This window comes from Eptatretus burgeri, chromosome 4, assembly GCF_056783735.1.
Source record: "Eptatretus burgeri isolate ZD-2024b chromosome 4, Ebu_testis_v1, whole genome shotgun sequence".
Lineage (NCBI taxonomy): Eukaryota > Metazoa > Chordata > Myxini > Myxiniformes > Myxinidae > Eptatretus > Eptatretus burgeri.
The window spans coordinates 136,048,504-136,066,615 of NC_140964.1; the positions used below are offsets into that span (position 1 = coordinate 136,048,504).

The following is an 18,112-nucleotide window of genomic DNA, read 5'->3' on the forward strand; positions in this document are numbered from 1 at the left end:
CCATTTAAAGAGAGGGAAGAGATGTAAGAGGAGTATACACAGGAAACAGAATTAACAAGGTGCCATCAAGTTTTAGAGGAGAGAGGAAAGTTTGAAAATTAATTCTTGAGGTTGGGCAGATGTTGTCTTCTGATTGTCCTGAGAGTGGACACACACTTGTTGCGGACTTTTTGGAATGTACTGAGATTGTCTTGGGTCAGATTTGCCTTCCAGGAAGAGAAGATAGTTGTTGCAGAGCTACTGCCTCACCACAGTATACCATGAGTGGGAAGATGAGATGGGATGAATCTGTGCATGAGGGAGAGAGGCAGAGACTGAGACGGGAGAGAGAGAGAGAGAGAGGCAGAGACTGAGACGGGAGAGAGAGAGAGAGAGAGAGGCAGAGACTGAGACGGGAGAGAGAGAGAGAGAGAGGCAGAGACTGAGACGGGAGAGAGAGAGAGCGAGAGGCCGAGACTGATTCGGGAGAGAGAGAGAGAGAGAGGCAGAGACTGGAGACGGGAGAGAGAGAGAGAGAGGCAGAGACTGAGACGGGAGAGAGAGAGAGAGAGAGAGGCAGAGACTGAGACGGGAGAGAGAGAGAGAGAGAGAGAGGCAGAGACTCACACGGGAGAGCGAGGGAGGGAGAGGCAGAGACTGAGACGGGAGAGAGAGAGAGAGAGAGGCAGAGACTGAGACGGGAGAGAGAGAGAGAGAGAGGCAGAGACTGAGACGGGAGAGAGAGAGAGAGAGAGGCAGAGACTGAGACGGGAGAGAGAGAGAGAGAGAGGCAGAGACTGAGACGGGAGAGAGAGAGAGAGAGAGGCAGAGACTGAGACGGGAGAGAGAGAGAGAGAGAGAGGCAGAGACTGAGACGGGAGAGAGAGAGAGAGAGAGAGAGAGAGAGAGAGAGAGAGAGAGAGAGAGAGAGAGAGAGAGAGAGAGAGAGAGAGAGAGAGAGAGAGAGAGAGAGAGAGAGAGAGAGAGAGAGAGAGAGAGAGAGAGAGGCAGAGACTGAGACGGGAGAGAGAGAGAGAGAGAGAGAGAGAGAGAGAGAGAGAGAGAGAGAGAGAGAGAGAGAGAGAGAGAGAGAGAGAGAGAGAGAGAGAGAGAGAGAGAGAGGCAGAGACTGAGACGGGAGAGAGAGAGGCAGAGACTGAGACGAGAGAGAGAGAGGCAGAGACTGAGACGAGAGAGAGAGAGGCAGAGACTGAGACGAGAGAGAGAGAGAGAGAGAGAGAGAGAGAGAGAGAGAGAGAGAGAGAGAGAGAGAGAGAGAGAGGCAGAGACTGAGACTGAGGCAGAGACTGAGGCAGAGACTGAGGCAGAGACTGAGGCAGAGACTGAGGCAGAGACTGAGGCAGAGACTGAGGCAGAGACTGAGGCAGAGACTGAGACTGAGACTGAGACTGAGACTGAGACTGAGACTGAGACTGAGACTGAGGCTGAGACTGAGGCTGAGACTGAGGCAGAGACTGAGGCAGAGACTGAGACTGAGACTGAGACTGAGACTGAGACTGAGACTGAGACTGAGACTGAGACTGAGACTGAGACTGAGACTGAGACTGAGAGAGAGAGAGAGAGAGAGAGAGAGAGAGAGAGAGAGAGAGAGAGAGAGAGAGAGAGAGAGAGAGAGAGAGAGTGAGAGAGAGAGACAGAACACACCCAGGATGAAGCAGGGTCCATTTTCTATCCGAGAGTCTCGTCTCCTCATCACATAATGTTGTCACATTGATCATCACGTCATGAGGCATTGATCTCGTCACACCACGTATGATCCTAAACTTCCATCCTAATTGAACCTCCACATTGTCAGGCCAGATCAGATCTGTGACTTGCTTCAGGTACCATGCAAACCTGTACTACCGTTTCATGGTCGGGTTGTCGGCGACTAAACTGTCTCCCCCACCAAGTTTCCTGGTGAGGAGGGTGTAGAGATATGGACACCAAGGAGGACGAAAAACAAAACCTGTCAAAGGGTGGAAGAGCTCTTTGTGAGCCAAAGGTCATCCATGTCCAGCATACCAAACTGTGTCTGCAGACGTCGTCCTGCAGTTGGGTTACCTCTTTCAAGGAGGTTGGAAGCAGGATTTGCACTCCGGCCACCGTAAAACACTTCATTCGGCAAAACATACGAACACAAATCAAACGCAGAAGAACCCGCACCATGCGAGTACCTCCTGTGCATCTGCCCTTCGCAGGGCAACTCACCTGATGCCAGAATTGGGGGCAATCTTTGAGAACCCCAATTACAGGTTTGTAAGAACTACTGCTTTGGGTGCACGAAGCTTGATCAGCATTTGAAAAACCCCCATAATTCCACCTTCATTGACATCTCGAACAGATGAGCACGAAGTATAATTCAATTGGAAATTTCAGGTGTAATGATAAAAGTGTGTTGTCAGCTAATTTCATGAGCAGGTGATTTACGTGTGGTTTACCTGTGATGTTGAGACACGCTGAACACGTGGCTTTTTCTTTGCCCATCGAGATTACGCACTCGTACACCCCAGCATCAGACAACGTCACGGGATTCAGACGGAGCTGACATACGTCATCATCTGCAAAGATGATCAAGATCACAGGTGATGCTTGGTAAGAATCCATGTTCAATCAGAATGGCCTTCTGAGTGGATCAATCAAGACCACGTCACATTACAACCACCAAATGAGCGCGTGTCCAATGCCACATGATGTTATGTGACATGCACAGGTGTGCCAAATTTTGACCCTCAACCCCTTTCCTTACCTCTGTGCACCATGCACCCACTTGTGTGATCCCTTCCCTCTCCCCTCTGCTGTAAATACACGGTTGGAACTCAAACCAGTAGTTCAAGGTACTTGGAGGCTCCTGGATGGGCCACATGATGGCAGCCAAACACCTCCGTAGATTTTTCTGTGCCAATGATTTTCTTCTCTTTTTTGCAATAAAAAGTTATCCAAAACTTCCAATCGTATTAGTAATGCTACTTCAAACTTAAAATCAATTAAAAACAAACAACCAAACAAACAAACACAGGATTATCTGCAATAATAAATGTCAGTGTGTGCCAGTCTGTCCGTCAGTCCGTCTCCTCCATAACTCCAAAGCCAAGAAACCTTACAGCCTGAAACTTTGCATGTACACGAAGGGAACTCCTAGGGAATCCATGATTGAATATTGGGTGTTTGGGTTAATTAAAACACCCTTTTTGAAGATAATTAACGGCCTTATTTAATTATATCCTTCATCAAGGGTTCCTCCCTGGTCAACCCACTCTCCTTCACTGGGAGAAGTGAAGGCCTGCTCCATTCCTTTCCGCACATGCGATAAGCTGTGGAATCTCTTAACCTTAGCCAAAGTTCAAAACTTCAACTGTGGATTTGACCTTAGCAGCAGTTCTGAACGCTAAAAAAAAACAAAAAAAAAATGTTCGTTTGTCCAATTCAGACATTGTTTGACACTCCGGGCATCTCCAGGAGGTGTTTAATATGACAGATCAGCAATCGCTAATCGCTTGCCGTTCCTTATCAACCGTTTTGTTGGAGTGCTTGCTTGAGTGCTTAAGCCACATGGCAAGCGCTGTACAAGCTGCTTGGATGTTGGTTTGCAGGCCATGGCGATACACGACAAAAGTTCCTGCACTGTCACTCTGTACTGTTCCTCTGTACTGTCCATTTACGAAACACAATCAAAAATACTGTACATAAATCGACGTACAAAGTTCAGGTCCCACCTTCCTGTGTTGAGCACTGCAGTGTCGTGCGGTGCCAAGCCTCCAATGCCTCATTAAAGGGGCTGTCACACCTTGACGTTTTTGCCAGCATATGGCAAGGTATCAAAATGTATGTAAAACGCTGGCGTACGCTGAACTATTGATGTTTTTTTTTAAGTTTTGAGCGTATAATAACGTGTTGGACGTATGCATAACGTATTAGTAACGTACACAGAACGTTTCAATCACATATAGATAACTTATACCAACGAATGCTGAGCGTGTTGTCGGCATTCACAACCTATGCCCAACGATAGTCTAACTTATACAAAGCGCGCGGCAGCGTATCGCCGACGATCACGTGGCGTAGGCTATTCATAGGCTGCTGCTCGACGATTCAAATCATAACTGCACGAGACATCGAAGTGTGAAGCCGCTGTCACACCTTGACGTTTTAGCCAGCGTACGCCGACGTATGAAAAATTTGCCGAACCAAGCTGGCACACGTTGAATACGTTATGGGTAAGTTTTGTGTACGTTATGAGCACGCTGGCAGACATCATAGTACGCTGGCATACGAAGTAGTACGCTGGCATACATCGTCATATGCCGAGTACGTTGAGAAATTTGCAGCATGTTGAAAATTTATCGACGTACTCGGCGTACACACGTTCCGCTATGCTGGCCATAAGTTGTAGGCACATTACGCGATCGTTGACACACGTCGACACACGTTACTTGTAAGTTACTCATAAGTCGAAACACGTCGAGGTAATGGCTAGCGTCAGTGTTCCTAACTCCCTGTTTTTTTTTTTGGGGTTTTTTTTTTTTCTTCGGTTTGACGGTGATGATTTAAATCGTTAAAGCGGAAGCCTATTAATTACATTATATCATAACCGCATTAGAAATCGAAGTGTCAACATCACCGTAATGCCGAAGAAAAAAGAAAAAAAAAACCAGGGAGTCTGGAACACTGACGCTAAACATTACCTTGACGTGTTTCGACTGATGAGTAACTTACAAGTAACGTGTGTTGACGTGTGTCAACGATCGCGTAATGTGCCTACAACTTATGGCCAGCGTATGCGGAACGTGTGAGTCATTCGCTGGCATACGTCGAAAAATTTCAAGCATGGAAAATTTGTCTAACACCTCGGCGTACTACGATGTATGCCAGCATACAAAGACGTATGCCAGCGTGCTCTTAATGTATACAAACTTACCCATAACGTATTCGACGTGTGCCAGTGTTTTAGCCAAATTTTGTATACGTCAGGCATACGCTGGCTAAATCGTCAAGGTGTGACAGGACCTTAACGGATGGATGGAGGAAAAGACGGTTGGATGGAAGGAAGGAATGGAAGGCAGGAATGGATTGAAGGGAGGGAAGAATGGTGGGAAGGAATGGATAGAAGAGATGAAAGGAGGGAAGGGATGGATGGATGCAGAAACAGATTAAGATTTTTTGAGGCCCCTTGACACAAAAAAGTTTTAGGTCCAAAACGCCCCCCCCCCCAAAATAAATAAATAAATAAATAAATAAATAAATAAAAGCGAACACGTCACGAAACTTGCTTTCGCAAAATAAAAGAGGACTCAGTTGTTGTCACGTTCAGTCAGCCCAACGTCTGGCTTAGCAAGCGCTAACAAGCTGATTGGTAACAAGCTGATTGCTAACCAGAGACATAATGTGCTCGACCGAAGACTTTTATGGTTCTGCCGTTTGTGTAACAACAAGCTCAAATGAGCTAAGATCCTCGTCCTCTTCATGATGACGTCATAAAAAAAACGAATATGACGCCATTGTGATGTGTCAGGTTTGCGATAAATTATCTGTGTTAACGCCCGGCTTGATTCCCGCAAACAAAATTCAAACAGATTGCCTAGTTTCGGAGATAATGGTATCGGCGATTTCCATTAGCGGAGATATTATGACGTCATCACTTTTTTTTATAGGAGGAATTTTCAAAATTGGTGATGGTTACTGTCTGCGCGGGGTATTTCTACATATATATCCCAAGTTTCAGGAAGTTTCGATGAAAACTGGAGGCTGTGAATCAAAAAAGTCCACAAGAAGAAGACGAAGAACAACAATGTAAAACTTGGAGATCCTCCACGAGGATCTAAAAAGTGAATTTTACCATGCTATCACTGCTCAGAGAAGCACCCCCTGGTGGAGTACTTTAGTGGTTATTAGTGGAGAGTTGTTTCCAAAACCCAAGATCATTGCAGATGCTGCAGGGAATGTAATGGCAGGTGGGAACTCATTCATCATTCATTCTTTCTACCACATGTTCACACTGAGATTGGAGTGTCAAGTGTTCATGAATTGAACAACTGTGGAACGAGCTGTGAATCAACTTCCCATCCCTTCCTTCCATTCATTCCCTCCATCTCTTCATTTTTCTTCAATCCCCCACCCTTGCTGCCTCCCTCTCTCACCCCTCGTCCAACTTTCATGAAGCGATAAACAATGGGTGGTTGTGGAAAGGTCCCACAGGTAGTTGTGTTGTGGTTTGGATGTGGTTATGTTGTGCTGTGGTGTTTGTGTTGCATTTTGAGGCCGGAGTGTCAGGGAGTGTGCCGGTTGGGTGGATGGGCACCTTTTTGGTGGTTGAGGCTACTGCTGGATTCGATTCTGCACTTTGAATTTTGTGATTTGGCCCAGGTTGGGAGATTCTGGGGCTTATTGCATTTAGCTTGTAAAATGTTTGCTGAAATTAAATAAAAGCATGAAACTCTGGTGTCTCCAGGCGTTTATAAGCATTAGTGAGTGTGCGATGGGCTGTGGGGTCCCTTGGCCTGAGTCAGGTTTCTGGGTTTGGATTGTGGGGTCGGGCTTGGTGACCGGTCTGGCTGCTGGAGGGGTTTCCGTTTGTCCAGTTCATGCATTCTTTGGCACTCTGGGCACCTCTGAGTGGTGCGTGACCCTCCCCGAGAGACCCAGTTCCAGAGTGGGAAAACAGGGTGGCAGCCACAGTTCGAGTCGCACACCTCAAGGGAAGCCCATGTTATAATCTCTTAAAAAATGTAAAGTGCAGTTTGAAAGTGAAGGGTGGTTTTGCTATTCTGTTTGAACATGCCGTTTTAACGTACCCCATTTCATTCAATCCTGTGCTAATGCTGGCAGACGAGACCACCCCTCCCCCCTTCCCTTCAAGTCCCCCTACCAAATGCAAGTCAAACCCCTTCCATTCAAGTCCCAATACCAAATACCCCCCTTCGACTCCCCATTTCCCCTCGCCTCTCCCTCTCTCTGAGTATTCCCATCAGAAAAAGTGATATATATATATATATATATATATATATATATATATATATATATATATATAAAATCATTTTCATTCATATTAAAAAGGACAAAGCCAAGGCTGATGTAGTGCTGTCATCGCAAATATAGTGACGTACAAATACACCCTCGCAACACAAAGACTCCATGATTGTCTGTCACAATCATTGTATCTTTATTGTCTTGCTGTGTGCTAGGAAATGGTGTCGCTCGGCATTATTTGGATTCCCAAATTACAAACCTCGACAAAGCTGATAAATCAAAAAATAAACTGAGAAGTACAACAATCGGTATTTGTCCATAGTCTGTACCCTCCAATGCACAGGCCTAAACATTCGCTTTCACTCTCCTCCTGTGCGAACTTAATAAATAAAGAACCCGATCCATCAAGTGGATGTTGAGCAACGCACGAGGACTTCTGGTGGATCAAACAAGTGATGAAAGGAAAGGTACTTACTCCTCGTCATGACGATGTTCTTCGAAGGCTCAAGCCGCTCTCCGAAATGGTACCACACCACTTGCGGCCAAGGCGGCCCACTCACTCGGCACTCAACAGTGGCCCATTTCCCCTCGACAACCCACACGTCACTAATTGGCTGCAAAAAGTCGACGCGCTTGATTAGCGCAACCTCAGACTCGTCAACCGATTCATTTTTGTTCGATTCTTCAGAGACTTCAAATTCTTCTAAGTTTGTCGAATCGTCTGGCTCCTCATTCTCTTCCGGTCTCTCAAACCTCCCCGACTCTTCGGATTCCTCCAAATCTTCAGGTTCGTCTTGCTCCTCAAATTCCTCCAGCTCCTCAGCAATGGGAGGCATCCGCCTCACCCTACATCTGCACTCCACAAAGCAAGCCGTTGGCCAATTCAAGTTGTCTGAATTTTGTTTTTCTTTTCCAGGAGATATGTTCAATGTCAAAATTTTTCTTTTATGACGAGGTAATGATAACTTGCTTAACATCTTGGATATATTTCATGGACTTGTGTGCCATGACCTCCAAAAATATCAGTCATCTTACACGGTGTGTCATCAATTCCATGCAAATATTTGCTCATCATTCGTGTTATTTATTTTTGCACCTTACAGATTCAAAAGGCTCCTTACGCGGATGAGCCACCGGGGGACCTCAACTCCTCAACAGAAAGCTTGGTTTGGCAGCATGCCTCTCCGTGTCGGTTTCTTGCCACCACCTCATACTCTCCCTCATCTCTGGAGCTCACTCGGCCAATCAGCAACGAATGAAGTCCTCGATCTCGATTGATTCGCAGTCGATCCCCTGGAACAATCAACGTGCCTGGAGGAAATAAATGGAATGGAATAACGAGTTCAAATTCAACCTCCTGGTTTGAAATTGCTTTTCGACTTCAACGTACGCGCTAACTCTTGCGGGTCTGGTGCACAAACTTGATTGGTGCAACCTCGGATTCAGGTGATCCCGAGGTACCTGTCGCTGATGTAAGCCGACAACAGGTTAACGACAAACTACAGTAATAACACAAAATACCTTTCAAACGTCTGAGATATTACCACCTAATGATGTAACTGGTATGTTTCTTGGTATGCTGTCAACACGACGCGATGAATCCTCTTTGTCTGCCCCTTAATACATGGACACTGTACCTTCATGAAACCAACCGATGACCGGTGATGGGTTTCCGCTAACCCTGCAGTCGAGACGGGCCAGACTGCCCAGCACTGTACGGGTGGGCACCAGTGGTTGTGTGAAGAGTGGTTGTGGTGCAGGCAATACAGTAAGCTTTGCATTCGTGGATGCTTCACCTGCATGGTGGAGAGGGCATGGACATATACAGCACATACATAGTGTATATTCAGGAATCACATTGGAACGATGTGCAACTCTATTCATCTGTTGGTGAAACCGATTTCTGTAATATTTTGACCTCCACCGCCGAAGGTGGAAGGAGGTTATGTGCAGGACATCTCACAAAGTTGGGATATCTCATAAAAGTTGTGGACAGATTCGTATGAAATGTTGTGGGTAGGTTGGCTGTGTGACAAGGACAAACTGATTCGAGTTTGGTGAAGATACACATCCGGTTACTGGAATTATTTAAGCGATTCTTCACCGTTAAGAGATGGGGCGAAAAACGATATATAACCTGAGATTTCAATAATTTATTGGGGCCGATAAGTTCTCATGGATCAGGAATTGCGCGGAGGAGGTATGCGCTCTACCGAATGCCCTTCGAGTCAGTAAATGTTTTGTTCTACAGTCCAGCAAGTCCTCGCTGAACATTGTAGCTATGTTCTTGAAAAGTGTGACTTCAACCGAAACGACGTCAAGCGAATCCAATTTCCCCCATAATAATTAATGTAAATAGAGGGCGTTAGATTCCAGGGGAATTTTTTTTTATCGCCAAAGACATTATATACATACACAGAAGAAGTGTGAAATAATTCTGACCCAGGTGTGCATGAAGCACACCTGGATAACTTCAGCACAGGACCTGTCAATGTTAATTGTTCTCACAGTGGTCACATTAAGACCTCGAGCGATGCCAATCCACCACGCTCACCTGCATCGTTACACCTTAACACCTATAATGTAGTCCCAAACTCATGGTTTTCCTGGTTGTAAAGCTCAGCACTCCACTCTCACCCGCTGGGCGTTTCTCACTCATAATGCTGAGCGATACAATCACGATGAGTTAACAAAAACAATAAGTACTTGCACCGACACAACGTGAACAACAATGGCTGCCACAGTGACTCGATACTGTATGCACTCTGGATGTATTTATATACGGGTATTTATGGTATGGATTTATACATGGTATGGCTAATACACCAGTATTTATGGTATGGATTTATACATGGTACGGCTTATACACCGTTATATATTGTATGGATTTTACACGTTATGGCTTACACAACAGTATTTATGGTATGGATTTATACACGGTACGGCTTATACACCAGTATTTATGGTATGGATTTATACATGGTACGGCTTATACAGCGTTATATATTGTATGGATTTTACACGGTATGGCTTATACAACAGTATTTATGGTATGGATTTATACACGGTACGGCTTATACACCAGTATTTATGGTATGGATTTATACATGGTATGGCTTATACACCGGTATATATGGTATGGATTTATACATGGTACGGCTGAAACACCGGAATTTATGGTATGGATTTATACACGGTATGGCTAATACACCAGTATTTATGGCTTATACACCGTTATATATGGTATGGATTTATACACGGTATGGCTAATACACCGGTATTTATGGTATGGATTTATACACGGTATGGCTAATACACCAGTATTTATGGTATGGATTTATACATGGTACGAATTATACACCGTTATATATTGTATGGATTTGTACACGGAGGAGTATGGATGTGGAAACGGTATGACTTGTGCACCGGTATTTAGGGTACGGATTTATACACGGACGGTATGGCTAAAACACCGGTATTTAGGGTACGGATTTATACACGGACGGTATGAATAAAACACCGGTATTTAGGGTACGGATTTATACATGGACGGTATGACTAAAACACCGGTATTTAGGGTTCGAATTTATACACGGTATGACTAATACACTGGTATTTACGGTATGGATGTGGAAACGGTATGACTTGTGCAACGGTATTTAGGGTTCAGATTTATACACGGTATGGCGAAACACCGTTATTTAGGGTACGAATTTATACACGGTATTTCTAATACACCAGTATTTATGGTATGGATTTATACACGGTATGGCTTGTCCACCAGTTTTTATGGTATGGATTTATACATGGTACGGCTTATAAACCAGTATTTATGGAATGGATTTGTACACGGACAAGTATGGATGTGGAAACGGAATGACTTGTGCACCGGTATTTAGGGTGGTGATTTATACACGGATGCTATGGCTAAAACACCGGTATGTAGGGTACGGATTTATACACGGTATGACTAATACACTGGTATTTACGGTATGGATGTGGAAACGGTATGACATGTGCACCGGTATTTAGGGTACGGATTTATACACGGTATGGCTAATACACCGATATTTAGGTTATGGATTTATACACGGTATGGCGAAAACACCAGTATTTAGGCTCGAATTTATACATGGTATGGCAAAAACACCAGTATTTGGGGTACGGATTTATACACGGTATGGCAAAAACACCAGTATTTGGGGTACGGATTTATACACGGTATGGCAAAAACACCAGTATTTTGGGTACGGATTTATACACCAGTATTTATGGTATGGATTTATACATGGTACGGCTTATACACCGTTATATATTGTATGGATTTATACATGGTATGGCTTATACACCGGTATTTATTGTATGGATATATACATGGTACGGCTTATACACCAGTATTAATGGTATGGATTTATACATGGTATGGCTAAAACACCGGTATTTAGGGTACGGATTTATACACCAGTATTTATGGTATGGATTTATACATGGTACGGCTAATACACCAGTATTTATGGTATGGATTTATACATGGTACGGCTTATACACCGTTATATATTGTATGGATTTATACATGGTATGGCTTATACACCGGTATTTATTGTATGGATTTATACATGGTATGGCTTATACACCAGTATTAATGGTATGGATTTATACATGGTATGGCTAATACACCAGTATTTATGGTATGGATTTATACATAGTACGGCTTATACACCAGTATTTATGGAATGGATTTATACACGGAGGAGTATGGATGTGGAAACGGTATGACTTGTGCACCGGTATTTAGGGTGCGGATTTATATATGGACGGTATGGCTAAAACACCGGTATTTAGGGTTCGGATTTATACACAGTATGAAGAATACACTGGTATTTACGGTATGGATGTGAAAACGGTATGACTGGCGCACCGGTATTTAGGGTACGGATTTATACATGGTATGGCTAAAACACCGGTATTTAGGGTACGGATTTATACACGGACGGTATGACTAAAACACCGGTATTTAGGGTACGGATTTATACACTGGTATTTACGGTATGGATGTGGAAACGGTATGACTTGTGCAAAGGTATTTAGGGTACGGATTTATACACGGTATGGTGAAAACACAGTTATTTAGGGTACGGCTTTATACACGGTATGGCGAAACACCGTTATTTAGGGCACGAATTCATACACGGTATTTCTAATACACCAGTATTTATGGTATGGATTTATACACGGTATGGCTGGTACACCAGTTTTTATGGTATGGATTTATACATGGTACGGCTTATAAACCAGTATTTATGGAATGGATTTGTACACGGACAATTATGGATGTGGAAACGGAATGACTTGTGCACCGGTATTTAGGGTCATGATTTATGCACGGACGGTATGGCTAAAACACCTGTATTTAGGATACGGATTTATACACGGTATGACTAATACACTGGTATTTATGGTATGGATGTGGAAATGGTATGACATATGGACCGGTATTTTGGGTTCGGATTTATACACGGTATGGCTAATACACCGATATTTAGGGAATGGATTTATACACGGTATGGCTAAAACACCAGTCTTTAGGCTACGGATTTATACACGGTATGGCTAAAACACCAGTATTTTGGGTACGGATTTATACACGGTATGGCTAAAACGCCGGTATTTAGGGTACGGATTTATACACAGTATGGCTAAAACTCCGTGATTTAGGGTGCGGATTTATACACGGTGTGGCTAAAACACCAGTATTTAGGGTACGGATTTATACACAGTATGGCTAAAAGACCAGTATTTATATTATTATATTTATACACGGTATGGCTAAAACACCAGTATTTAGGGTACGGATTTATACACGGTATGGCTAAAACACCGGTATTTTGGGTACGGATTTATACACGGTATGGCTAAAACACCGGTATTTAGGGTACGGATTTATACACGGTATGGCTAAAACACCGGTATTTAGGGTACGGATTTATACACGGTATGGCTAAAACACCGGTATTTTGGGTACGGATTTATACATGGACGGTATGACTAAAACACCGGTATTTAGGGTACGGATTTATACACGGCATGACTTATACACTGGTATTTACGGTATGGATGTGGAAACGGTATGACTTGTGCACCGGTATTTAGGGTGCGGATTTATACACGGTTTGGCTAAAACACCGGTATTTAGGGTACGGATTTATACATGGACAGCATGGCGAAAACACCGTTATTTCAGGTATGGATTTATACACGGTATGGCTAATACACCGGTATTTAGGGTACGTATTATACACAGTATTGCTAAAAAAACCGGTATTTAGGGTACGGATTTATACACGGTATGGCTAAAACACCAGTATTTAGGGACGGATTTTGGGTACATGGATGGAATGGCTAAAACACTGGTACTTAGGGTACAGGTTTATACATGGTATGGCAAAAACACCGTTATTTAGGGTACGGATTTATACACGGTATGGCTAAAAAAAACGGTATTTAGGGTACGGATTTATTCACGGTATGGTATGGCTAAAACACCGGTATTTATGGTATGGATTTACACACAGACGGTATGGCTAAAGCACCGGTATTTAGGGTACGGATTTATATACGGTATGGCTAAAACACCGGTATTTATGGTCCGGATTTATACACGGTATGGCTAAAACACCACTATTTAGGGTACGGATATATACACGGATGTTATGGCTAAAACACCGGTATTTAGGGTACGGATTTATACACGGATGGTATTGCTAAAGACACCAGTATTTAGGGGATGGATTTATACACGGACGGCATGGCTAAAACACCGTTATTTAAGGTACGTTTTTTCACGGTATGGCTAAAACACCGGTATTTAGGTTACGGATTTATACACGGTATGGCTAAAACACTGGTATTTAGGGTACGGATTTATTCACAGTATGGTTAAAACACCGTTATTTCGGGTATGGATTTATAGACGGTATGGCCAAAACACCAGTATTTATGGTATAGATTTATACATGGTATGGCTTATACACAGTTATATATGGTATGGATTTATACATGGTATGGCTTACACACCGTTATATATGGTATGGATTTATACACGGTATGGCTAATACACCAGTATTTATGGTATGGATTTATACACGGTATGGCTAATACACCAGTATTTATGGTATGGATTTATACATGGTATGGCTTATACACCGGTATTTATTGTATGGATTTGTACACGGAGGAGTATGGATGTGGAAACGGTATGACTTTTGCACCGGTATTTAGGGTGCGGATTTATACACGGTATGACAAATACACTGGTATTTACGGTATGGATGTGGAAACGGTATGACTTATGCACCGGTATTTAGGGTACGGATTTATACACGGTATGGCTAAAACACCAGTATTTAGGGTATGGATTTATACACGGTATGGCTAAAACACCGGTATTTAGGGTACGGATTTATACACGGTATGGCTAAAACACCGGTATTTAGGGTCCGGATTTATACACGGACGGTATGAATAAAACACCGGTATTTAGGGTACGGATTTATACACGGACGTTATGGATAAAACACCGGTATTTAGGGTACGGATTTATACACGGTATGACTAATACACTGGTATTTACAGTATGGATGTGGAAACGGCATGACTTGTGCAACGGTATTTAGGGTTCGGATTTATACACGGTATGGCTAAAACACCGGTATTTAGGGTTCGGATTTATACATGGTATGACGAATACACTGGTATTTACGGTATGGATGTGGAAACGGTATGACTTGTGCAACGGTATTTAGGGTACGGATTTATACACAGTATGGCGAAACACCGTTATTTAGGGTACGAATTCATACACGGTATTTCTAATACACCAGTATTTATGGTATGGATTTATACACGGTACGGCTGGTACACCAGTTTTTATGGTATGGATTTATACATGGTACGGCTTATAAACCAGTATTTATGGAATGGATGAGTACACGGACAAGTATGGATGTGGAAACGGAATGACTTGTGCACCGGTATTTCGGGTAATGATTTATACACGGACGGTATGGCTAAAACACCAGTCTTGAGGCTACGGATTTATACACGGTATGACTAAAACACCAGTATTTTGTGTACGGATTTATACACGGTATGGCTAAAACTCCGTGATTTAGGGTAAGGATTTATACACGGTGTGGCTAAAACACCAGTATTTGGGGTACGGATTTATACACGGTATGGCTAAAACACCAGTATTTAGGGTACGGATTTACACATGGTATGGCTAAAACACCGGTATTTTGGGTACGGATTTATACACGGTATGGCTAAAACACCGATATTTAGGGTACGGATTTATACACGGTATGACTTATACACTGGTATTTACGGTATGGATGTGGAAACGGTATGACTTGTGCACCGGTATTTAGGGTGCGGATTTATACACGATTTGGCTAAAACACCGGTATTTAGGGTACGGATTTATACATGGACGGCATGGCGAAAACACCGTTATTTCGGGTATGGATTTATATATGGTATGGCTAATGCACCGGTATTTAGGGTACGTATTATCCACAGTATGGCTAAAAAACCGGTATTTAGGGTACGGATTTATACACGGTATGGCTAAAACACCAGTATTTAGGGACGGATTTTGGGTGCATGGATGGTATGGCTAAAACACTGGTACTTAGGGTACAGGTTTATACATGGTATGGCTAAAACACCATTATTTAGGGTACGGATTTATACACGGTTTGGCTAAAAAAAACCCGGTATTTAGGGTACGGATTTATACATGGTATGGCTAAAATACCGGTATTTAGGGTACGGATTTATACACGGTATGGTATGGCTAAAACACAGGTATTTATGGTACGGATTTACGCACGGACGGTATGGCTAAAACACCGGTATTTAGGGTACGGATTAATACATGGAAAGTATGGCAAAAACACCGGTATTCGGACACGGATTTATACACGGATGGGATGGCTAAAACACCGCTATTTAGGGTACGGATTTATACATGGTATGGCTAAAACACCGGTATTTATGGTCTGGATTTATACACGGTATGGCTAAAACACCGCTATTTAGGGTACGGATATATACACGGACGTTATGGCTAAAACACCGGTATTTAGGGTACGGATTTATACACGGTATGGCTAAAACACCGGTATTTAGGGTACGGATTTATTCACAGTATGGTTAAAACACCGTTATTTCGGGTACGGATTTATAGACGGTATGGCTAAAACACCAGGATTTACGGAACGGATTTATACACGGACGGTGTGGCTAAAACACCGTTATTTAAGGTACGTTTTTTTCACGGTATGGCTAAAACACCGGTATTTAGGTTACGGATTTATACACGGTATGGCTAAAACACCGGTATTTAGGGTACGGATTTATTCACAGTATGGTTAAAACACCGTTATTTCGGGTACGGATTTATAGACGGTATGGCTAAAACACCGGTATTTCGGGTACGGATTTATACATGGACGGTATGGTTAAAACACCGGTACATCGGGTACGGATTTATACTCAGTATGGTTAAAACACCGGTCTTTAGGGTATGGATTTATACACGGTATGGCTAAAACACCGGTATTTAGGGTACGGATTTATACACAGTTTGGTTAACACACTGTTATTTAGGGTAAGGATTTATACACGGATGGTATGGCTAAAACACCAGCATTTATGGTATGGATTTATACACGGTTTGCCTAAAACACCGGTATTTAGGGTACGGATTTATACATGGACGGCATGGCAAAAACACCGTTATTTCGGGTATGGATTTATACACGGTATGGCTCATACACCGGAATTTAGGGTACGTATTATACACAGTATGGCTAAAAAAACCGGTATTTAGGGTACCGATTTATATACACGGTATGGCTAACACACCAGTATTTAGGGTACGTATTTTGGGTACATGGATGGTATGGCTAAAACACCGGTATTTAAGGGGAGGATTTATACACAGTATGGCTAAAACACCAGTATTTAGGGTACGGATTTATACACGGAATGGCTAAAACACCGGTATTTAGGGTACGGATTAGGGTACAGATTTATACACGGTATGGCGAAAACACCGGTATTTAGGGTACAGGTTTATACATGGTATGGCTAAAACACCGTTATTTCGTGTACGGATTTATACACGGTATGGCTAAAAAAAACCGGTATTTAGGGTACGGATTTATACATGGTATGGCTAAAATACCGGTATTTAGGGTACGGATTTATACAAGGTATGGTATGGCTAAAACACCGGTATTTATGGTACGGATTTATACACGGACAGTATGGCTAAAACACCGGTATTTAGGGTACGGATTAATACATGGATGGTATGGCAAAAACACCGGTATTCGGACACGGATTTATACACGGATGGGATGGCAAAAACACCACTATTTAGGGCACGGTTTTATACACGGACGGTATGGCTAAAGCACCGGTATTTAGGGTACGGATTTATACACGGTATTGTTAAAACACCGGTATTTATGGTCCGGATTTATACACGGTATGGCTAAAACACCGCTATTTAGGGTACGGATATATACACGGATGTTATGGCTAAAACACCGGTATTTAGGGTATGGATTTATACATGGATGGTATGGCTAAAACACCAGTATATAGGGTATGGATTTATACACGGATGGTTTGGCTAAAACACCGTTATTTAGGGTACGTTTTTTTCACGGTATGGCTAAAACACCGGTATTTAGGGTACGGATTTATACACGGTATGGCTAAAACACCGGTATTTTGGGTATGGATTTATACACATTATGGTTAAAACACCGTTATTTAGGGTACAGATTTATACACGGTATGGCTAAAACACCAGTATTTTGGGAACGGATTTATACACAGTATGGCTAAAACACCAGTATTTAGGGAACGGATTTATACACAGTATGGCTAAAACACCACTATTTAGGGTACGGATTAATACACGTACGGTATGGATAAAACACCGGTATTTAGGGTACGGATTTATACATGGACAGAATGGCGAAAACGCAGGAAATTCGGGTTCGGATTTATACACGGATGGTATGGCTAAAACACCGGTATTTCGGGTATGGATTTATACACGGTATGGCTAAAACACCAGTATTTAGGG

The 18,112-nt window shown here is 42.9% G+C and overlaps 1 protein-coding gene across 1 annotated transcript in view; it reads right to left on the reverse strand.

Moving 5' to 3' along the window:
* The window catches only part of OBSCN (obscurin, cytoskeletal calmodulin and titin-interacting RhoGEF), a 498,370-nt gene that overhangs the window by 103,229 nt on the left and 377,029 nt on the right, over nt 1-18,112 (reverse strand). The window contains exons 91-94 of the mRNA XM_085876584.1: nt 8,583-8,741; nt 8,067-8,256; nt 7,421-7,797; nt 2,421-2,540 (exon numbers count right to left, since the gene is read on the reverse strand). Of these exons, the coding sequence (XP_085732710.1) occupies nt 2,421-2,540; nt 7,421-7,797; nt 8,067-8,256; nt 8,583-8,741 (846 nt within the window). The remainder of the gene's footprint in view (nt 1-2,420; nt 2,541-7,420; nt 7,798-8,066; nt 8,257-8,582; nt 8,742-18,112) is intronic.